Here is a 23,521-nt window from a genome sequence, read left to right as displayed (position 1 = left end):
TCCTTAGCTTAGGGATGAGCTTGGAGGGCACTATGGTGTTGAATGTTGAGCTGTAGTCAATGAACAGTATTCTCACAAGGTGTTCCTCTGGTACAGGTGGGAGAGGGCAGTGTGGAGTGCAATAGAGTTTGTGTCATCTGTGGTATGCGAATTGGAGTGGGTCCAGGGTGTATGGGATAATGGTGTTGATGTGAGCCATGACCAGCCTTTCAAAGCATTTCATGGCTACATATGTGAGTGCTATGGGGTGATAGTCATTTAGACAGGTTACCTTGGAACAGGGACTGCTTGAAACATTTAGGTATTACAGGATGTGTCAGGAAGAGGTTGGAAATGTCAGTGAAGACACTTGCCAGCTCATGCTCTTACCCGTCCTAGTAATCTGTCTGGCCCTGCGGCCTTGTGAATGTTAACCTGTTTACATCGGCTACGGAGAGTGTGGTCAAACAGTCATCCGGAATAGCAGTTACTCTCATGCATGGTTCAGTGTTGCTTGCCTTGAAGCAAGCATAGAAGGTATTTAGCTCGTCTGGTAGGCTCACATCACTTGGCAGCTCGCGGCTGGGTTCCCTGTTGTAATCTGTAATAGTTTGCAAGCCCTGCAACATCCAACGAGTATCAGAGCCAGTGTAATAGGATGCGATCTTAGGCCTGTATTGACGCTTTGTCTGTTTGATTGCTCGTCAAAGGTCATAGCAGGAGCCATCAAACAGGCAGGGCGTCAATACAGGACTAAGATCAAATCCTACTACTCCGGCTCTACGTCTATGTCGGATTAATGTCCCGTTCCTTGAAAGTGGCAGCTCTGGCCTTTAGGTCAGTGCGGATGTTGCCTGTAATCCATTGCTTCTGGTTGGGATATGTACGCACTGTCACTGTGGGGATGATGTCATCAATGTACTTTATTAATGAAGCCGGTGACTGATGTGGTAAACTCCTCAATGCCATCGGATGAATTCCGGAAAATATTCCAGTCTAGGGAAACAGTCCTGTAGCTTAGCATCCGCTTCATTGGACAACTTCTGTGTTGACTGAGTCAACGGTACTTTCTGTTTGAGTGTTTGCTTGTAAGGAATCAGGAGGATGGAGTTATGGTTAGATTTGCCAAATGGAGGCAGAGGAAGAGCTTTGTATTTGTTTCTGTGTGTGGAGTAAAGGTGATCTAGATTTCTTTCTCCTGTAGTTGCACAGGTGACATGCGGGTAGAAATTTGATAAAACAGATTTCAGTTTCCCTGCGTTAAAAAAAACGCATCAAGGGGCGCTGCCTCTGGATGAGCATTTTCTTGTTTGCTTATGGCCCTATACAGCTCGTTGAGTGCGGTCTTAGTGCCAGCATTGGTTTGTGGTGGTAAATAGACAGCTACGAAAAAAATAGATGAAAATTATTGGTAAATAGTATGGTCTACAGTTTTTAATTAAGTATTCCAACTCCGCTGAGCAGTACTGCAGGATGTAAATATTAAAGATCGCACACCAGCTGTGGCACCATATTAAAAAAGATTGGTGTTGGATGTCAAAGTGCCGATTGGTTTAGATGGGAATTCACTTATTACTTAGCGGAGCCTATAAAGGATGGTAAATTGCTACAGGTATTCTATGAACGTATTTCAAGAATTAATGCTATAGAAGTCCAAGTCAGCTCTGTCTCTTATAGCTATTTATATAAAGAGAAAGTTTCAGTTTTGAAATGGACCGTAGCTAGATGGATAGTTAGGCTTCTGGTCTCTAATTTTAGTAACTTTAATTGGACTTGTGTTAGTGGTACAGTTTGTGTATTTTGCGTGTGAACTGCTGTGTTTGACTCTTTCTTGTTGTGCGGTGTGTGCCAACCTTGTTTCCAATCCAAAATCTGCCTCTCTCGATCTTCTATGTTCCTCTCCTCATGTATTCCACCATTCAACCCCTGCTGGATTCATTCAATCAAGGTTGCACTACCATAGTGAAGTTCAATATGCAAACACCACCTCATGCTTTACCATTGATGTATAGTCTTAGATATTGGATGTACCGTAATGATTATGATAACCATAAGTAATTGTGAATTTGTTAACTTGAACTGTATTAAGTTATTTAATAACTTGGTTAAAGTAAGTTAACAAATTGCTAGTTGAAGTAATTTCAAGTTGTTGAAGTAATGTTTAAAGTACTTTGGTAATGTTGTTTAATGAATGCTTTATTGTGGTTAAATAATATTTTTTTAAAGAGAGTAAGATAAGGCCTTGTAGTAGCAATCGCTTAGAAGTGAAAACTGTTTTTGAACATCTACAGTATTGAGTAAGTGCATCTTGAATCCGTCTGTTCCTTTTTGCCTTGTTTTTTTATACCTCTTTCTTGACTTTTCTTCCTTTTTGTCATCTCACTTCCATCCGAATCTTTTTCTTTCTTCCGTCCTGCCAGGTTATTACGCTGCTTGAAAGAGTCACAACTTTAACCAGCGTGAGTCAGTCAGTGGCAAAGAGCTTGCCTCTTTGAGCCCCCCCCCCTCCTTCCCCAAAAGCGCCAAAGTGCTTTTTGACACCCCGGGCCTACCGTAGCTGCTGTTCTGTGCCTAGCTAACTCAGAAAAACTCCCCAGCTCAGCAACCTCCTCTGCCTCTACCATTAAAGAGTCGATTCCTTCAGAAGAGTTGACGGTCCTCGCACTTGTTGAAACTTCTATTCTTCTTACTTTTTGTGGTTGTTGTTTTTTGCATGTGAGATAAACAACTAACATACCGTATCAGTAAGAATAGAAAAGAATACACCCTGGTTAATACAATACATTTTAATGTTGTTACATTTTTCAGTGCCAGGACATTGACTACTCCTGGAGGACATCACACCTTTATTGGAACTACTCCCTTTAAAAAATTTAAATCAAACACTATTACCAAACTGGCCATGAAGGCATCACCTTGGTGCTGCCACCTAGCTGTGGAAAACGATAAATACAAGTTAAACATGTTATACAGTACATGTTATGACAATTGTGTAAACTAAAGCTTCCCGGGACTGTACCATAATGGATGCCCATTATGGCTGGTTGGTTTGTTTCACAGGGTCGGCCCCAGGGGGAAGCAGTCATGGCCATGCTGCGTCTTCGATCCTTGGCTGCATCCGAAATGGCACCCCATTCCCCTATAGCGCGCTACTTTTGACCTGAGCCCTATGCGGGCCCTGGTCAAAAGTATTGCATTAGGGAATACGGTGGCATTTCGGATGAACCCCTCTTCTCTGCTTCCATTGAAATGCTTCGGACATGGTGGTGACATGGCTGACTCTTTGACCTCTGACCTCTTTGCCAGGTGCCGGAGTGGACCAAGTGCAGCAGCCGTGAGAAAAGGAAAGAAAAGAAGGCGGACAAGCCATTCTACTCTGACTCGGAGGGCGAGTCTGGCCCGACCGAGTCTGCTGACAGTGGTGACTAAGGCTGCTTACTTCCATTCACAACCTCACAACCCGCTTCACCACACGTGCTAGCATGAAGAATAATACTGTGATAACGTAAAAAGCGTTTGCGTGTGTGCATCCTTGGAAATGTTTGCCTATACAGTGGGGCAAAAGATTATTTAGTCAGCCACCAATTGTGCAAGTTCTCCCACTTAAAAAGATGAGAGAGGCCTGTAATTTTCATCATAGGTACACTTCAACTATGACAGACAAAATGATTTTTTTTTTAATCCAGAAAATCACATTGTAGGATTTTTTATGAATTTATTTGCAAATTAAGGTGGAAAATAAGTATTTGGTCAATAACAAAAGTTAATCTCAATACTTTGTTATATACCCTTTGTTGGCAATGACAGAGGTCAAACGTTTTCTGTAAGTCTTCACAAGGTTTTCACACACTGTTGCTGGTATTTTGGCCCATTCCTCCATGCAGATCTCCTCTAGAGCAGTGATGTTTTGGGGCTGTTGCTGGACAACACAGACTTTCAACTCCCTCCAAAGATTTTCTATGGGGTTGAGATCTGGAGACTGGCTAGGCCACTCCAGGACCTTGAAATGCTTCTTACGAAGCCACTCCTTCGTTGCCCGGGCAGTGTGTTTGGGATCATTGTCATGCTGAAAGACCCAGCCACGTTTCATCTTCAATGCCCTTGCTGATGGAAGGAGGTTTTCACTCAAAATCTCACGATACATGGCCCCATTCATTCTTTCCTTTACACGGATCAGTCGTCCTGGTCCCTTTGCAGAAAAACAGCCCCAAAGCATGATGTTTCCACCCCCATGCTTCACAGTAGGTATGGTGTTCTTTGGATGCAACTCAGCATTCTTTGTCCTCCAAACACGGCGAGTTGAGTTTTTACCAAAAAGTTATATTTTGGTTTCATCTGACCATATGACATTCTCCCAATCTTCTTCTGGATCATCCAAATGCTCTCTAGCAAACTTCAGGTGGGCCTGGACATGTACTGGCTTAAGCAGGGGGACACGTCTGGCACTGCAGGATTTGAGTCCCTGGCGGCGTAGTGTGTTACTGATGGTAGGCTTTGTTACTTTGGTCCCAGCTCTCTGCAGGTCATTCACTAGGTCCCCCGTGTGGTTCTGGGATTTTTGCTCACCGTTCTTGTAATCATTTTGACCCCACGGGGTGAGATCTTGCGTGGAGCCCCAGATCGAGGGAGATTATCAGTGGTCTTGTATGTCTTCCATTTCCTAATAATTGCTCCCACAGTTGATTTCTTCAAACCAAGCTGCTTACTTATTGCAGATTCAGTCTTCCCAGCCTGGTGCAGGTCTACAATTTTGTTTCTGGTGTCCTTTGACAGCTCTTTGGTCTTGGCCATAGTGGAGTTTGGAGTGTGACTGTTTGAGGTTGTGGACAGGTGTCTTTTATACTGATAACAAGTTCAAACAGGTGCCATTAATACAGGTAACGAGTGGAGGACAGAGGAGCCTCTTAAAGAAGTTACAGGTCTATGATAGCCAGAAATCTTGCTTGTTTGTAGGTGACCAAATACTTATTTTCCACCATAATTTGCAAATAAATTCATTAAAAAAACTACAACATGATTTTCTGGATTTTTTTTCTAATTTTGTCTGTCAAGTGTACCTATGATGAAAATTACAGGCCTCTCTCATCTTTTTAAGTGGGAGAACTTGCACAATTGGTGGCTGACTAAATACTTTTTTGCCCCACTGTATGTGTTTTTATCATGTCCTATGAGTAGGGTTGCAAAGGGAGGGTATTTTACATTTACCAGTAAACCACAGGAATTTGGGAAACTTTCAACGATTTTATGTAATTTTCATACAATAAATAAGAGAAGATGATTTTTAAATTAAAGAAAATTATGAAAAAACTGTATAACATTATCCTAAATATATTCCATCAACTTAGTGAATACTGTTGGTTTTTAATATTAGGGTTTCAGCTTGAAATATCCTTTATATTTTGACACACTTTTATTTATTTTACTATGTCAATATGTCTTTGTTGTAAATGTTTTGGAGGCAGTTGTGAAAAAAGTAAATAGTTGTGACCGTTGCAGAGTTATTTGAAAATTATGCCATTGTTGATTCCATGCTTTTTTAATTTATTCGCTTATTTTCCACGACAACCTCATAGAAAAGGTGGAGACAGATGTAAAGATGAACAAAAAATGTATATTTTATATGAATCCGTTTTTTAAAAAGTTATTCAAGTATAAATTACCAAAGTTGCCGTAGATTACCTGTTCATTTTTTTAAATTATGAAAATGCCAATAACCTACAGGTCTTTTGCAACCATACCTTTAAGTATATGAGACAGAATCTGTGTAGGATGGGATGAATAGAAACCTATCCTCTCCACCCCCCAGCCTCAGACACAGCCAGCGGCTCAGAGAGTGGCAGTGGCAGTGAGGAGAGCGGCTCGGGATCCGAGAGTGAGGAGAGCAACGAGGAGTCTGAGTCTGCAAGCGAGGAGGACGAGGAGGAAGAGGGCAAGAAGAAAAAGAAGAATGTGGAGAAGATCAAAGCAAGGAAACCTGTTCCAGAAAGTGAAAGGTAGCACACATTTTTCACTTAAAGAAATGTTTCCGGAAAATTGAAAACTACCTTGTTATTTTTTTAAACCTCACGTTTTGGAATCGACATGTCAGTGTATTGTTTATTATGCATTTATGAACCATCTACATTCTAACCTGCCATCCTTCAGAATGTGCTCGTTCCTGTGATGTAGTGAACCCCCACTCTGAAGCAAGTTTTCAAGTGGCTGCATGGCTTACCATTTAGTTATTTTGATAAATGTGAAAATACATTGAATGCATCAATGAAATCCATGCATCATAAATGATAAAACATTTAAAATTATAAGTTAGATGTATTAGACCTCGGTAGTGGTTTCATAGATCTCTTTCAATGTATTTCTCTGTAAACCAGAAAATGTTGTGCGCTAAAGATGGCATTGTAGGCACACATTAGAAGATCATTGTTAACCCAATCAGAAAAACTATGCTCACAACTTGTATCTCCTAAATTATGTTTTTGGTGTATTTTTGTTAACATTTTGGAATATATTGTGGAATAAGCTCTAAGATTTTTACAAGGCACGTGTCCATCCATCCCTTTCGTGAATCGCAAGACAACATACAACTTTGATGCGCTCGAGAAATGTGTACCTCAAACTTTCACTCACTTTTTAGATGAAAAATTATTGGCCTACCTTGGTATTCGGTATTTTATTAGGATCCCCATTAGCTTATGCCAAAGCAGCAGCTACTCTTCCTGTGGTCCACATGAAACATGACAAAAAACAGAACAGACCAGAGATGATGGCGCTGACAGAGATGGTCACCTCGCTTCGTGTTCTTAGGAAACTATGCAGTATTTTGTTTTTTTAATGTATTATTTCTTACATTGTTACCCCAGGAAATCTTAAGTCTTATTACATACAGCCGGGAAGAAGTATTGGATATAAGAGCAACGTCAACTTACCAACATTATGACCAGGAACATGACTTACCCAAAGCGGATCTTCTGTTTGGCCCACCACCCAGGACAATGGATCGGATCCCAGTAGGAGACCCAAAACAACGGCGCCGCAGAAGGGGCAGACAGAGCGGTCTTCTGGTCAGGCTCCAATGACGGGCACATCGCTCACTGCTCCAGTCCAGTCTCTTGACAACAAGGTATACGAAATTCGAGCAAGGGTTGCCTTCCAGGGAGACATCAGAGATAGTAACATTCTCAGTTTCACGGAAACATTGCTCACTCGGGATATGTTATCAGAGTCGGTACAGCCACCCGGTTTCTTCACACATCACGCCGACAGAAACAATCGTCTCTCTGGTAAGAAGAAGGACGAGGGTGTATGCCTTATGATTAAAGAGTCTTGGTGTGATCATAACAACATACAGGAACTCAAGTCCTTTTGCTCACCTGACCTAGAATTCCTTACAATCAAATGTCACCTGCATTATCTACCAAGAGAATTCTCTTCGATTATAAACACAGCCGTGTATATCCCCCCTCCCACCCCCCCAAGCAGACACCTCGACGGCCCTGAAAGAACTTCATTGGACTCTATGTAAACTGGAAACCATATATCCTGAGGCACATTTATTGTAGCTGGGGATTTTAACAAAGCTAATCTGAAAACGAGGCTCCCTAAATTTGATCAGCATATCAAATGCACGACCTGGGCTGGCAACATTCTGGATCATTGCTACTCTAACTTCCGCAACGCATACAAATCCCTGCCTCGCCCAGTTCCTGATAGCCTCAGACAACATTGATAGATACGCTGATTCGGTGAGCGAGTTTATTAGCAAGTGCATCGGTGATGTTGTACCCACGGTGACTATTAAAACCTTTCCCAAACAGAAACCGTGGATTGATGGCAGCATTCGTGCAAACCTGAAAGCGCGAAACACTGCTTTTAATCATGGCAAGGCGACCAGAAACATGACCTAATATAAACAGTGTAGTTATTCCCCCCGCAGGGCTATCAAACAAGCTAAGCGTCAGTATAGAGACAAAGTAGAGTCGCAGTCAAAAAAAAAGAAAACCAGCCCCGTCTCGGACACCTACGTCTTGCTCCCAGACAAATTAAACAACTTCTTTGCTCGTTTTGAAGACAATACAGTGCCACTGACACGGCCCGCTACTAAAACATGCGGGCTCTCCTTCACCGCAGCCAACGTGAGTAAAACATTTAAACGTGTGAACCCTCGTAAGGCTGCCGGCCCAGACGGCATCCCTAGCCGCGTCCTCAGAGCATGCTGGTGTGTTGGTGTGTTTACGGACATATTCAATCAATCCCAGTCTGCTGTTCCCACATGCTTCAAGAGGGCCACTATTGCTCCTGTTCCCAAGCAAGCTAAGGTAACTGAACTAAACGACTATCGCCCCATAGCACTCACTTCCATCATCATGAAGTGCTTTGAGAGACTAGTCAAGGACCATATTACCTCCACCCTACCTGACACCCTAGACCCATTCCAATTTGCTTACCGCCCCAATAGGTCCACAAACGACGCAATCGCAATCACACTGCACACTTCCCTAACCCATCTGGACAAGAGGAATACCCATGTAAGAATGCTGTGCATCGATTAAAGCTCAGCATTTAACATCATAGTACCCTCCAAACTCGTCATTAAGCTCGAGACCCTGGGTCTTGACCCTGCTTTGTGCAACTGGGTCCTGGACTTTCTGACGGGCCGCCCCCAGGTGGTGAGCGTAGGAAACAACATCTCCACCCCGCTGATTTTCAACACTAGGGCCCCACAAGGGTGCGTTCTCAGCCCTCTCCTGTACTCCCGGTTCACCCATGACTGCGTGGCCATGCACCTCTCCAACTCAATCATCAAGTTTGCAGACGACACTACAGTGGTAGGCTTGATTACCAACAACGACGAGACGGCCTACAGGGAGGAGGTGAGGGCCCTCGGAGTGTGGTGTCAGGAAAATAACTCACACTCAATGTCCAAAAAACTAAGGAGATGATTGTGAACTTCAGGAAACAGCAGAAGGAGCACCCGCCAATCCACATCGACGGGACAGTAGTGGAGAAGGTAGAAAGTTTTAAGTTCGGCATACACATCACGGACTAACTGAAATGGTCCACCCACACAGACGGCGTGGTGAAGAAGGCGCAACAGTGCCTCTTCAACCTCAGGAGACTGAATCAATTTGGCTTGTCACCAAAAGCACTCACAAACTTTTACAGATGCACAATCGAGAGCATCCTGTCGGGCTGTATCACTGCCTGGTACAGCAACTGCTCCGCCCATAACCGTAAGGCTCTCCAGAGGATAGTGAGGTCTGCACAACGCATCACCGGGGGCAAACTACCTGCCCTCCAGGGCACCTACACAACCCGATATCAAAAAAATACTCAAGGACAACAACCACCCGAGCCACTGCCTGTTCACCACGCTATCATCCAGAAGGCGAGGTCAGTACAGGTGCATCAAAGCTGGGACCGAGAGACTGAAAAACAGCTTCTATCTCAAGGCCATCAGACTTTTAAACAGCCATCACTAACATTGAGTGACATACCAACTCAAATCTCTAGCCACTTTAATAATTAAAAACTGGATGAAATAAATGTATCACTAGTCACTTTAAACAATGCCACTTTATGAAATGTTTACATACCCTACATTACTCATCTCATATGTATATACTGTACTCTATACCATCTACTACATCTTGCTTATGCCGCACGGCAATCGCTCATCCATTTATTTATATGTATATATTCTTATTCAGTCCTTTACACGTGTGTATAAGGTAGCTGTTGTGAAATTGTTAGATATTACTGCATGGTCAGAACTAGAAGCACAAGCATTTCGCTACACTCGCATTAACATCTGCTAACCATGTGTATGTGACCAATAACATTTGATTTGACATTAATAGACAAGAACAGCTCAAGAACAGAAGTACATCCATTTAAAAATGGCACACGTAGCCTACATATCAATCCATACACACAAACTATCTAGGTCAAATAGGGGAGAGGTTTTGTGCTGTGAGGTGTTGCTTTGTCAGTTAAAAAAAACAGGTTTGCTGTTCATTTGAGCAATATGAGATGGAAGAGAGTTCCATGAAATAATGACTCTATATAGTACTGTATGCTTTTTTGAGTTTGTTCTGTATTTGGGGACTTTGAAAAGACCCCTGGTGGCATGTCTGGTGGGGTAAGTGTGTGTGTGTCAGAGGTGTGTGTATGTTGACTATGCAAACAATTTATAAAAAGAAGTGATGCAGTCAGTCCCTCCTCAACTCTTAACCAAGAGAGACTGGCAGCATAGTATTTATATCAGCCCTCTGATTACAATGAAGAGCAGGACGTCCCACTCTATTCTGGGTCAGCTTAACTAGGTCTTTCCTTGCAGCAGTCGACCACACGACCTGGACAATAATCAAGACAAAACTAGAGCCTGCAGGACTTGCTTTTTGGCATGTGTTGTTATGAAAAAAGAGCATCTATTTATTACGGGCAGACCTCTCCCCATCTTTACAACCATTGAATCGATATGTTTTGACCATGACAGTTTACTATCTAAGGTAACACCAAGTAATTTAGTCTCAACTTGTTCAACAGCCACACCATTCATTACCAGATTCCCCTTTATGTTGTCTCAACCGTCCATCCAAATCAAATCATTTAATGTGTCCACTTTTTGTCTTTATAAACTTTCACACTTATATTCTATGATATGGGGCAATGCAATGTAGGCAACACTACAGCTGTTAATTGCCAGCGATCATCATTCATCACGTAGGCATATAATATAATTGATACCTGACTTTCAAGGAGACATTTGATGCAAACATAAGTATACATTTTCCGTTGTATAAAATTACATTATCACATTCGCTTGCTGGTTTGCCATACTAACCTGACGAGACCATGCGTGACAACCGAAGCTGATAGACAATGTTGATTGGCAGGTGGAACGATGTCCAATGAGGTTGCAAGATTAAAGTGGGAGGTGGGATCAGGTCAGCACAGTATTGTCCAATGAGCCCAACATGAACAGCCCACATGCACACCACATAGTTTTTTTCTCTTCTCACACTTTACAGAGGCTCGAGAACAATGATGTGATGATGTACACAATTGTGCCCAATTTTCCGGGACACGTTTTGGCTCGTGAGCACTACTTTCAAAACTACTGGCTATAATTCAAAACTACTGGCTACAAAACCGTTATAATGTATCTTTAATATCAGCCATTGACGATGAATTGTTGGCCCTAATCTCAATTATACATCAACTGGATAATGATTCAAGAGGAATTCCAGTCAAAAGTTTAAATTGCACATTTTTTTCGTTACCTATTAATTCATATTCAATCTGATGTGTGTAACCCAAAGAATGTAGTCAAAATCTGTAGCAGAGCACTAGGAAATGCAATGCTATGACATGAACTCTAAAGATGTGAAATTCCTTCATTAAACCGTTTTATACCTGTTTACCAATGCATCACAGTGAGCCGAGCAGTGGAGAGGATGTGAAGAAAAGCGAGAAGAAGAGCAAACCGCGGATCGGTAGCTCCGAGTCAGAATCCGAGGAGGACAACGATAGTGAGTCAGAGAGCAGCGAGTCAGAGGAGGAGGAGTCAGAGGAGGAGTCAGAGGAGGAGACCAAGAAGAAAAAGAAGGTGGGTAATGAGAGACTCGAAAATACACGTACTACAGATATACACACACACACACACACACAGTGAGAGATGTAACACACACATTCTAAATTGGCATTATTTGATATTGGCATAAAGCACATAGATATTCTTTGATGTCAAAATTCCCAGTGGACTATCAAATAAAGAAAGTGGCACACTCCATGAATAAACTCCCAGCAATGTAATGGGTATTTACCAACGTTTCGGCATCACTGTGCCTTCCTCAGTGTAATGTCATGAATACTTGAACCAGGTTATGTAGACAGACACACAGTGCTATTAGTGTAATCAATGACAATAGTGAGGGGTGTGTCATAATGATTGAGTTAATTCAAATTAATTGGTGAAACTGTTAAAAAATAGTTAAAAAATATTAAATATATTACGCTATTGTTATCATATAGAAACATGGAATATTGTACATCATATTAGCATCAACATAAATTGTTTCATTCAATTTCACATAATAATTTCGGATTTTATTTTTGTTACATGTAATCTTTTGGTTCAACCTTAATCTATAATGAGCATCGTCAACAGGGGGAACATATTAGGTGTACGCTAATAAGCTGTAAATAACTTTTCAATTTATAAGACTTCATAAAGGAACAACGTAACACCCATTCTACATTGGCATTATCTGATGGTTGGCATAAAGCACGTAGATATTCTCTGATGTCAACATTCCCAATGGATACAGTAAACTAATAAACTTAAAGGGCAATTCTGCCACTTTTCAACCTCATATTCATAATCTCCACCACCAACCAGTTTCTACATATGTGAAAACAGTGTTTCTATGAGCGATCCATGGTTAAAATAGAAATGCTTCTCAATGACATCACAAGGTAGGATCAAAACCTGCAGTGAATTTCTAGCCCAAGGGAGGGTGTGTTCTTGCTCCCGTCAAATAAAATGTTTTAAGTTTTGATGATGTCATTAGGTAGAACTTGTTAACAAAGAAATTATACAAAATGTCAAAATTCGCCATTTTCACATATATTGACACGGGTATTGTGCTGGAGATAATGAGAATGAGGTTGAAAAGTCGTGCAGTTGCCCTAGGCACTACTTTCATTTATCTGCATGTCTAGCCCTTATATTTAGCTTCACAATGAAGTGTTTTACAATTTGACATAAACAGTTTTATTGACAAATGTAAAAACCTGATAAAAATGAATTTATGTTTGCTCATTGGGAAATGAATATCCAACTAGTCAGTGGCAAATGTGAAGTTTGGAATTCGTGACAGCAACTATCTGAGCCTATTACAGTATTATAGACAGTATGTCCTGGGATTTCCTATGATCTTCAATGTAGAAAAACACCTTACCCTCAAAAAACTGTTGTATGGCTTGTGAGCGTCATAGAGCAAACAATGCATGCAAAACATGCACGATTACATGTACGTGTTCAAAAGAGTCTCCGCTCAAACCACTCTGGCTTTAGAGACTTTTTTGTGAGAAGAACCGCCCGCAGGCCCCTTTGGGACCCGCCCTTGTCTCACAAACACTGCCCTTGCTCAGCCCAAGTTAATCACACAGACTAGTGATTGGTTTCAATGGATGCAGAAGAGATAGATGAATCCAATGGTACAACCCAGTAGCTCAAACACACTATGTTTAAAAAGGGTTAGAAGTCCAAAACGCGCCAGCGTGGGACTGTATGAACATATTCCTTTGCTTTCATGCACAAGTGGTAATATAGTTCATATCTATTTACTTGTTTCCCTCCTTTTATACACTATATTCAGGTGGCAGGTCTCCTTCTGCTTGTGGGTTAGTTTCTCTTTCTCTTCTTTTCAGACCACAGCATCTAAACCTCCATCCAAACCACCCAAAAAAGAGAACAAGAAAGAAAAGAAAGAAATGTCTCTGCTTGATTTTGATGACTGTAAGTTCACCTCCTTTTTACTAAATCCACGATACCAGGAATACAGTGACAGTCTACACTTTCCCCCTCAAGTGGTCCTACATAGAATTTGAATGGGATGATGAACGATTAGTAATGGATGTCACTTGATAAGTCTATTTTAAGTATGTGCAGATTTATTCCCTATTATTTCAAATTCGAAATCAAATGTTTAAAATCTAATATATCCGTGTCTGTGGTACTGAACATTGCAACTTCAGAAGTCCACAATCGCCATTGTCCATGATGCAGAATCGCCGCTATAGCTTGTTTGTTTACATTAGCGCAGCATCAGACTATACATGATTGCTCCCCAGTCTTTGAGAAAACGCTGTGCTCTTTCCTCTTCCTAGTTGACCCCGCTCCATCTCCGTCTCAAGTCACGCCCCTCAACAACTTCCTGTCCAGCAGCCTAGTGACAGATCTGGAGGGCTTGTCCCTGACCGACAACGTTCTGTCCCCTACGGTGAGTACCCTTTCTAGGACAAACTACCCATAGCCCCTAACCCCTGAAGGCCTAAGCACTTCATATAGATGTAGATTGCTAGAGAAAGATAATGTAGATTTAAAGAGAAATTAAGTACCATACATTCCAAGCTTTATAACATTTTATGAGTGCCAATTTTACTGAATATTTTTGAAGATGTATAGTATTTTCTGGCAAATTTGAGCAGGTAACTGTAGTATCAACTAAAATCAGAAGGCAAAACAATAAGGTTCTAGCTTCAGCGTGTTTACTAGCCTAGTCTGTGCATGTCATACATGGGTATGGATACCCACAAGGGCCATCCTACTACATCTTCCCCTCTCCAATGAAAAATAATTCAACATTCATAACCACTGAAGCATAACTGAAATGCAGTTTGGAAACCACTATTATTCTCTTTAACACCTATGCATTAACTTAGGTACAGTCTCTTTTTGCTGGGTATGGTCCCCAACAGTATGCATTCTATTCATGTAACATAGTATTTCAGCCACTCTGGTGGCTTCACATCCCTTTTTGGGCGAGCTTGTGTCTCTGTGAGCATTCTCTCTCCTTCTCCCTCTTTTTGTGCGTTGTCTGTGGCCTCCTCAACCTGTGTGCCTAGAAGATCTTCTGGTCACATGTGTGAAGTTCATATTCTACGACAAATGCAGAAAAGGAGCTTGCGGAGAATTGGGGAGTGTTATCTGTAACCAGGACCTCCGCAACCCCTTGCCCAGAAAAAAAATTACTTTAGTACATTGATAACACCAGCTGATGTGGTTATGGGTGTCTTTTTTTCCATAAGTTCTTATCTGCCCCTACCTTTTGCCATGGCTGTTTTGGCAGCTCCCTCGCCATCATTGGTTCAGGATGACAAGGTTAACATTGTGCACACACCTCACACTGGGCCACCAGCTTGGCAATCTAAGTGCTCAGACCCAGCCACCACACCGACTGTTGAGCCCTCTGTCTGCATTTGTTTATCCCCATGGGTCCCTCATGCACTCTCTAGAATTTCCGGTTGTAGAGTCTCTGGGATAACTCTCCTTTGTTCTTTCATGAGAAGGTCTCCATTACAGTGGAAGTCACGTTGGTGCACCCAATAGTGCTTCAGTAGCTGAGGCAGTTCCTCCTGCCTGGGCCATCCCTTTTTGCACTGCTGCACTATCTGTCGGCAGATGGGGTCTCGCTGTTGCTCCTCTGCAATCTGCTGCAGTTTGGTCTGAGATGCAGGTAGACTGTCCCTTATTGTATTAATGGACACCTGTACCTCCCCCTCTAGACATGGCTCCTCCTCTGTTAATGGACGTTTCATTGGGGCACGGAGAGTGCGTCTGCTGTGATCAGTGCCTTCCCTGGCACATACACCATATTGTAGGTGAACCTCAGTAATCTGAGGCGGAAGCGCAGAACTCTGGGAGGCAAGTCGTCCAGTGCTTTTGTCCCTAACAGAGCCAACAGTGGTTTGTGGTCAGTCTCTGCTGTAAACTGCAGGTCAATAAGGTATTGGCTGAGCCTTTCACCTGCCCATGTGATAGCCAACACCTCCTTTTCCACTTGAGCATATCTTTGCTCTGTGTCGGATAAGCTTTGTGAGATGTATGCTATTGGACGCCACTCCATGTTGTTCTGCATCTGTGTGAGGACCGCCCCTAGCCCAAAGGATGATGCATCTGCTGACACCTTTGTCATAGCGTGGGGACGGTACTGGGTCAACACTCTCTGTGACAGCAGGTCTCCTTTGATCTTGTCAAATGCCACCTGTTGCATGTGACCCCATGACCAGTAATTCTCTTTGGCTAGTAAGTCTCTCAGGGGTTTGGTTGTATCTGAAAACTGTGGGAGGAACTTACCCACATATGTGGCCATGCTTAAGAAGGTCCTGACTTCAGCCGCATTCTCCGGGCCCGGCTCTATTCCAGCTGCACTGATTTTGTGTCCCAAGAACAAGACCTCTGACTCCACTCAGCCCATCCAACAATTGGAACATGTGTCTTTGGAAATGCTCAGGACCGGAAGCGATTCCAAATGGCAAAACGTTAAAACTGTCCTGAGCGGGCATCCAGTTTTGTGAAGATTTGTGAGGCATCCAACTGAGCTAGCGACTGCTCCACTGATGGTAAGATGTGTCTCTCTCTGCAGAGAGTCTCATTCAAGTCCCCATTGGCTTTTGGGACCACCATCATCCCTGCACGCCTGCCAGTGGGACTCTCTATTTTAGACAGCCCCAATTTCTTCCATACTCACCAACTCTTCCTTTACTTTTGCCAATAAAGGGATAGGCACACCGGGGGGATTTTGTAGTCACCTTCCTAGGCCAGAAAACCCTTTTGGGAATGTCTTTTGGAAAACATCCCTTGGGTCCTCCAGTTCAATTGCTGGCAGCCCCAGCAACGGTCTGGCCAGAGAGTGAATGGCGAAGACAGGTTGGATGGCACTTTTTGTCTTTACTCTCCAGTTTACTCACCAACTGCCCTACCACTGGTAATATCTTACAGTTTTTAGTTTGTAGAGAGCAAAGGGCCATTTCTACTATAGCTATATAGTTTTGTGGGGATTGCGGTCACTGCTGCCCATGTGTCTGGTTTAAATGACACAACCTCCCCATTGAGTTTAATATCCGAGTGCCCGCCATCATTGTTTTTTCCTTACTTGTCCCAGAAAGATGCTGTCCCACTGTAGCTGCTGTTCCTCCTCTGAGACCTCATGCATTTGCTTTGTATTTGTATTTAATATGGATCCCCATTAGCTGGTGCCAAGGCTACTCTTCCTGGGGCTACTCTTCCTGGGGCTACTCTTCCTGGGGCTACTCTTCCTGGGGTCCAGCAAAATTAAGGCAGTTTATACAATTTTAAAAACATTACAATACATCCACATGCCCTCAGGCCTCTACTTTACCAGTACCACATATATACAGTACAAAATCCATGTGTACGTGTGTGTATAGTGTGTATATTATCGTGTGTGTGTGTATGCATGTGTCTGTGCCTATGTTCGTGTTGCTTCACAGTCCCCGCTGTTCCATAAGATGTTTTTTTATCCGTTTTTTACATCTAATTTAACTGATTGCATGAGTTATTTGATGTGGAATAGAGTTTCTGCAGCATTAGTAAAGATGTGATCAATACATGTTGATGATTTCATTCCTGTGCTGTTTGTAACTACCCTGGTAGGTTGACTGATAACCTGGTTACAGGCTCTGGTTACTGTTTGAAGCTTTTTCTTGAGTCGGCAGCTTGATGAAAGCCAGTCAATATTTAAATCACCCAGAAAATATACCTCTCTGTTGATATCACATACATTATCAAGCATTTCACACGTCATCTACATACTGAATGTATGATTTACTTGGTAAGTCCTTCACGTTTATGTGATTATTAAAGCCACTTCTGACACAATGCAGTATCATCTAAAATAAGGAGGTACAACAACGAGGTGCTTGCTTCAGCATGTTTACTAGCCTAGTCTGCACATGCCATACATAGTCATACATAGGTATGGATACCCACAAGGACCAACCTACTACAGTAACCCCAAATGGGATTCTAAACTGTGTCCAGCGACAGTCAACCCAACACTATAGCCAGTGTCCAGGTGTTTGATACAATATGTAAGCCTGCTTGGCTGTACATGCAGTTTTTACTCAACCCCCCCCCCTACCTGTTTCCGTACCACAGACCATCATCCCATCCGGCAATCTGAAGACCTACGAGCTGCTCCACCGTATCACCGGCGAGGGCCTGTCAGTGGAGTACTGCTTCAGCCGCCAGCCGTTCAGCCCCGACCCGCACATGGTGGCAGTCAAAATCCAGTTCACCAACAGCGCCACCTCTGAGGCCAAGAGCCTGCACGTGGAGGACGCCAAGTTGCAATCAGGCATGAGGATCAAAGAGTTCCCTGAGATCGGTCAGTCAACATTTCACAACAGAATTCCTCTTTTAATAGTTTTGAAAAGGGGTTCTAAAAGGATCCTTTGAGGACCGGTAGGGTTCTACATGGAACCCTTTTTTATCTGAAGAATACTTTTTTGAAAAGCTAATTGAAAGAAATGGTTCTTTGTTGGGTTAAGTTTTGCAACGGGGTCCGTTTAAATTAGAATTACACCTCAGTCATTCAGTGATCTATCTAGGTAGCTGTTTGTCATTGTTCTGGGCTAGTTAGTGCACTGTCTCTTTTACCTAGTATCTTGTGTTGTCTTCAGAGGTGTTACCTGCGGGCGAGACTGTCAGCGTGGTGATGGGCATCGATTTCTGTGATTCCACACAGGCAGCCAACTTCCAGCTCTGGTAAGAAAGAGCCTGCTCCCTGATGGCTGTAGGGAGAGCCCCCCTCCCCCTATATGGCCAGTCAAGTATCAAACTAGTGTTGCAAAATTCTGGAAACTTGGTTTTTCAGAAATCCTGTTTTTTACTTATTGGGAGTTCTGGAAAACCAGAGAATTCCTGGGAAAGTTTCTGGAATTTTGCAACCCTAATCACTGCACAGTCCTATTGCTCTATTCTCCTATAAGTGAATCATGTCATGTCTTATTGTTCCTTTGCAGCACTCACACCAGGAAGTTCTTTGTGTCGATCCAGCCACCGGTTGGAGAGCTGATGATGCCAATCTTTATGACAGAAAATGAGTTCAAAAAGGAGCAAGGTGAGCACAGGAACCAATGCATGGAAATCAAACAATATGGGCCCCATTTTGACTGCGCTAAAGAAACAATGCTAGTGTCAACAAAGAGTAATACAACTTTACAGTTTTGTAATAGTAAAATCCCTGAATTGATGCAGTGTGTTTTGAGATGTCTTTGCCTCGCTGGGTGTTGTTTTGAGTTGGTATCCAAAAGAACACTCAAGAATTAATACATTTCTGAGGCAAATCATAGTAGATTTATTTTTTTGTCAGTGATGAATGGCAGTTTCCACCAGTCACTACACAAACTAACCCTAACAATGGCATGTGACTACTACCGCACTATCACCTCTGACTTGATCAAATCCACATCCACCAGGAAACCTTGGTATTCATTCTAACTTGGTTTAATAGCAATGGTCACCCTTGGAGCATAATCACTAACACTGGGCAAGGTTTTCAACTCAAATCCAACCATATTGTGTGTTTAAACGTGTCATATCCTCCGTTCTTCCCTCTTGATACTGGCCCCAATAGAGATGCTATTACAAAGTCTAGGTAAGTTTCCTTTGATAGAACTTGTTCTCGTCAGCTGTCTATGTGCCACCTGCCTTAACAACCTACCCCCCCATACGAGACTCAACCTCTCCTTCCCCATCCTTCCCCTCAACATCTCCCCCCTTGCTTCAAGCTGTTCCCTCCTATACCCCCCACAGTGATATCTAATGCCTGGGTGCCAATGACTATTTGCACTATGTATCTCCAGTTCACTTCAATGGCAGACACAACTGACCTAACCTAACCTGCATCCCAGCCTCTAACATGTACTGTAGCTCCACTGGGAATGACTGGGAATGCTCCACTTAGATCCACTAATCCCAAATCAATGTCCTACAGTAGTTCCGGGAATGCGCAAAGAGGATGTCCATTTTGTTTTTTAAAGGCACTGCATTTGAAACCATTGCGCTCTTCTTTCACAGCATTGATTGTGTTATACGGGCTGTAAGACACATGGGCTGTAACTAATGCATACTGTAGACCACATTCAGATGTTTTAGAGAAGTAGAGCTAACTTAACTTTGTCTGAGTGGTGAGAGGACAGTATAGCATGCAGTATAGCATGCTGTAATGCATATAATGGTGTTTTATAATACATTTCAAGTTAATGGTCATTGTATTCTAGATTTAGTGTGGAGGAAGTTTGCTGAATTCAGCTAAATACAACTAAGACGTCACAGAACGAAGAGGGAACATTTCAATTTCTTTCAGGGAGCCTTTTCTATGTTCAAGGAAGTTTGACAGTGATATATGAGAAAATGAGTTTGACAAAAAGACGAGCAGGATAGAAATATGAGTTATAGACCTGCAACATGATAAATAAAATAATCCACATGCAGGCTATTCCCCCTCAAACTCCTGTTTTTTGGCAAATATCAGATTACGTTCTTATTCTTAGGAAAGTGTCACTGCTTTGCGAGATGGTTTTTCATGCTTATGTAATGGCTCATATCTCTAGTCTTTTAATCCTAAGGCATTATATAGTTAGTGTAGTCCTAAGAGAATTGTGTAAAACCCAACACTTTTATGGTAGTAGATCCTATAGAGTTGTATGGCTTTTAGATTGTTGTAGTATCAAATGGTATATGGACACAAATGCCTCCATATAGTGTGAGATATTACACAAGGAGGTTTGGTTAAAACGTTAGGTATTCACGGGACAGTCTCCTATTTCGAAGGAGTCTGGTGACAATGAGCATTCATAAAAACAAAAATTCAGTTCACCTTCTTCAAACACATGTTCAATCTCACTCAAGCTGGAACCTGTAATTCATCTTCGATTCCTCACATCCTCTTTCCTTGCATCCCTAAAAAGGTATTGGAGAAGAAGGTCTGAGGCGAGAGACCTTGGACCGTCTCCTCCAATACGGAGGGGAAGGAGCCGAGGAGATAGGATGCAAGGAATCGCGGGAAGATCAATTGAGATGCTGATGCAGACTCCTTGACCACTCGTCTGTTGATCACCGCTATTTTGTACTGTCCTCAGGTCAGTTGATGGGCATGAATGAGATCACAGAGAAGCTGACCCTGGAGGAGAAGTGTCAGGGCGAGCACGCTGTCGTTCAAAGGGTTACCACTGCCGCCAACCTCAGCCGAGTGCCCTGTGGCTCAGACAAGGAGTGCAGGTGAGGGTGGCGGGCATTTGGAAAAGTTGTCAAAGTTGGCAGATGTCGCCAGAATAAATATTGATATACATTTTTATTTTTATTTGATTAGTATGTTGCATGTTTTATTAGACAGGGGAGATAGTAGGGGAATGTGTCAAATAGGAAGTTATGATATCATGAAAGAATATTGCTGTTTTGTGTCATATTTATTCAACTATTCAACTTCATCTTTACTTCTGCTCTTTGATCTTTGAACTTAGCCCTCCTGTACCTCCTCCCCCATTTCCGATTCACAGGTTCGCTGGGAAGACGGTGACCAGTGGCAGCCTTGTACTGGTCAGTGTGGTCACCAAAGAGGACGGGGCCGCCCAGCTGACGGTCAACTGTGAGAAAATGGTGATTGGCACGATGTTGGTCAAGGACATCCTTCAGGCCCTCACACAGTGATGACCCCTAACTCTTGACCCCTGACCTTTGACCCCAGCAATTTCCTTCCTCTCCTACAGCTCGGTTCTGTCTCCCTTTGCTCACTCACATACATACAACCACACATTCATCCACTCCCATTCCAAATACCCCAATACTTAGAGTCCTCTTTCTCTTCCTTAAGATACTGGTAGTCTGATAAGAATATGTAGAAGACAGGTTTGATCCATCGCTCAATTGATATTCTCCATGTAATGCAGGTTTCAAACAAATTATGATGATTTTTTACTTATACGAGAGATGCAAATCTGGGGGAAATAATAGGCCCCACTTTGACTTTTAAAATCACTTCCTACGAACCGTCGTAACAAATTACAGAATGGCATTACTGTACACGATTTGTAAAGACAATAAGTCATTAAGAATCATCCCACTGATCAAATAAAATCTGTGACGGCGTTGAATCAACATGGAAAACTGATTGGATTTGCAAAAACTAATCAACGTAAGGGATTTTTTTTTTCACACAACTTTTAACCTATATTTGTTTGTTGATTTCACATTGAATTCATGTTAACTCAAAAATGTTTTAATCAAAACTAGACATTGAACTGAGGTCAGTGCCCAGTGGGATGTTTATCCTAACCAAAACTCCTCCTTCTCATTTGTCATGACTGCTGTAAAGGTTTGACATGCTCTCTTTAGCCATATCTACGAATGGCTCATGATGTATAGTACATTATTGTCTGAACTAAAGACTGCGAGTCCTCACCTATACTCTTGCTATACTTGTTTCGGCCAAGCGCAAATGTACTATGTAGAAAACACCATGCCTTTTTAAAAATGTAGTGTGGTACCATTACCAACATTACTTAGGTACAGTAACAGGGTATATCATCATCAAGAAAAAAGTGGTCACTCCTCAATTTACTTTGGTCTGCTGAATGTTCAAGGAAGTCCCCTTTTGAATAGTGTAGTTCTCTATTCTCAATCTCTACCGCCTGGCCCGCTAAATGTCACACACATAGAATAGATGTTATTGAGTGGGAGTCCTGCAGTTGAAAATGATATACAGTAAACGTGATTGAATGCATTGCAATATTTAATACAAAATCTAAGGTCTGTGTTAGTGTGTGTCTGTGTCTGTGTGTATGAATGATTTCCAAACATGACAATGTTAAATCATCATGGCCCAAGGCAAACTGTTCTGTAATCAGCATCTATCTGTGTTTTCCTGCCTTTCCAATGACTTTTGCATATACTTACTGTATTTCCAGTATAGGTTAACCATGCTATATTTAAAAGTGGTTTCTATCATGCTATAAACCCACTGATGTTGTCATAATGAGACCTATGGAAATGGGATCCTAAGGAAACTGCACTATGGGTCACACCAGGTAAAGGGCCTTGCTCTGTATCTGGGAGACACGTGATATGATATAACATAACCCACCTGCATATCTGCGAGCTGCCTTCGTGACATAACTGATGTTATTTATTTATTTGTTTAGATTTTCTTTGCCATAGGAACATGTATTTGTATCGTCACACCAAAGGAGTTCAATGCAGCAAGCATCAATAACAGTTATCATAGAAAGTTGGAGAGTGAAAGAAAAGGGAAAATGACAGCAGTTTTTTACTCCTTGAAATTTGAATTGTTTTATTTGTTCAGTATCGCACTGGTAAATCTTTCAAGCTTGTGAACTTAATTCACAGGTTTGTGAAGTCATGACACCGTCAAAGAACAAATCATTTAAGTTGAATATACATGTCATTTCAAATTCATTTTACTACTGGTATGCAGACAATTTGAGGACATAATTTGCTTAACTCATACTATTGACCTTATGAAAAGTACCTTATTGAAAGTACTGTTAAACGTGGCAGTGGTCTATTATTTCCTCCCCTAAAATACAAAGCTATATATAACTTTAAATGGTTAAACCTTTCTCTCAAAATGAAAACTTTGCAATGAATTTAAGATAATAGTGGATGGAGCAATCATTTAAAGGGTATTGTTATTTTAATGCACACTCGCTTTCTCTTTCTGATGTCATGATTATGGTCTACCATATCTTCTGTGTGGTTATGAAATAATGTGATGTTTAAGCTTTTATTTATTATTCAAATGAAAATAATGAAATAAAACGGATGAAATGTGTCAATGTCTATAGCCTTTTTGTATATGGACCGGAGAGATGGAAAACCTAACTTGATACTCTTTGATGTGGATATTTGTTATCGACTTGTCTTCAAATTCAGCTACTTCCTGTTTGTCAAGTACAATGTATCCAATTTAGATGTGATATGACGTCATGTCTGGAA

The 23,521-nt window shown here is 42.0% G+C and overlaps 1 protein-coding gene across 11 annotated transcripts in view; it reads left to right on the top strand.

Moving 5' to 3' along the window:
- Window positions 1-23,357, top strand: part of LOC112218315 (adaptor related protein complex 3 subunit beta 2) — an 89,913-nt gene extending 66,556 nt beyond the window's left edge. For 4 of the 11 annotated variants that reach the window (XM_024379009.2, XM_024379008.2, XM_024379005.2 and 1 more), the window contains exons 18-28: window positions 3,286-3,400; window positions 5,786-5,972; window positions 11,413-11,584; window positions 13,411-13,498; window positions 13,870-13,982; window positions 17,663-17,891; window positions 18,187-18,271; window positions 18,529-18,626; window positions 19,143-19,163; window positions 20,650-20,788; window positions 21,031-23,357. In XM_024379009.2, the coding sequence (XP_024234777.2) occupies window positions 3,286-3,400; window positions 5,786-5,972; window positions 11,413-11,584; window positions 13,411-13,498; window positions 13,870-13,982; window positions 17,663-17,891; window positions 18,187-18,271; window positions 18,529-18,626; window positions 19,143-19,163; window positions 20,650-20,788; window positions 21,031-21,217 (1,434 nt within the window). In that variant the 3' untranslated portion in view covers window positions 21,218-23,357. Of the gene's footprint in view, window positions 1-2,399; window positions 2,439-3,285; window positions 3,401-5,785; window positions 5,973-11,412; window positions 11,585-13,410; window positions 13,499-13,869; window positions 13,983-17,662; window positions 17,892-18,186; window positions 18,272-18,528; window positions 18,627-19,142; window positions 19,164-20,649; window positions 20,789-21,030 lie in introns of all 11 variants that reach the window. The other 7 variants (XM_024379007.2, XM_024379001.2, XM_024379011.2 and 4 more) reach the window with 5 other exon arrangements.
- Window positions 23,358-23,521: the final 164 nt, after the last annotated feature.

The sequence above is a fragment of the Oncorhynchus tshawytscha genome, linkage group LG19 (assembly GCF_018296145.1).
Source record: "Oncorhynchus tshawytscha isolate Ot180627B linkage group LG19, Otsh_v2.0, whole genome shotgun sequence".
In the NCBI taxonomy this organism is placed as follows: Eukaryota; Metazoa; Chordata; class Actinopteri; order Salmoniformes; family Salmonidae; genus Oncorhynchus; species Oncorhynchus tshawytscha.
This window is presented reverse-complemented; position numbering and strand designations above follow the sequence as displayed.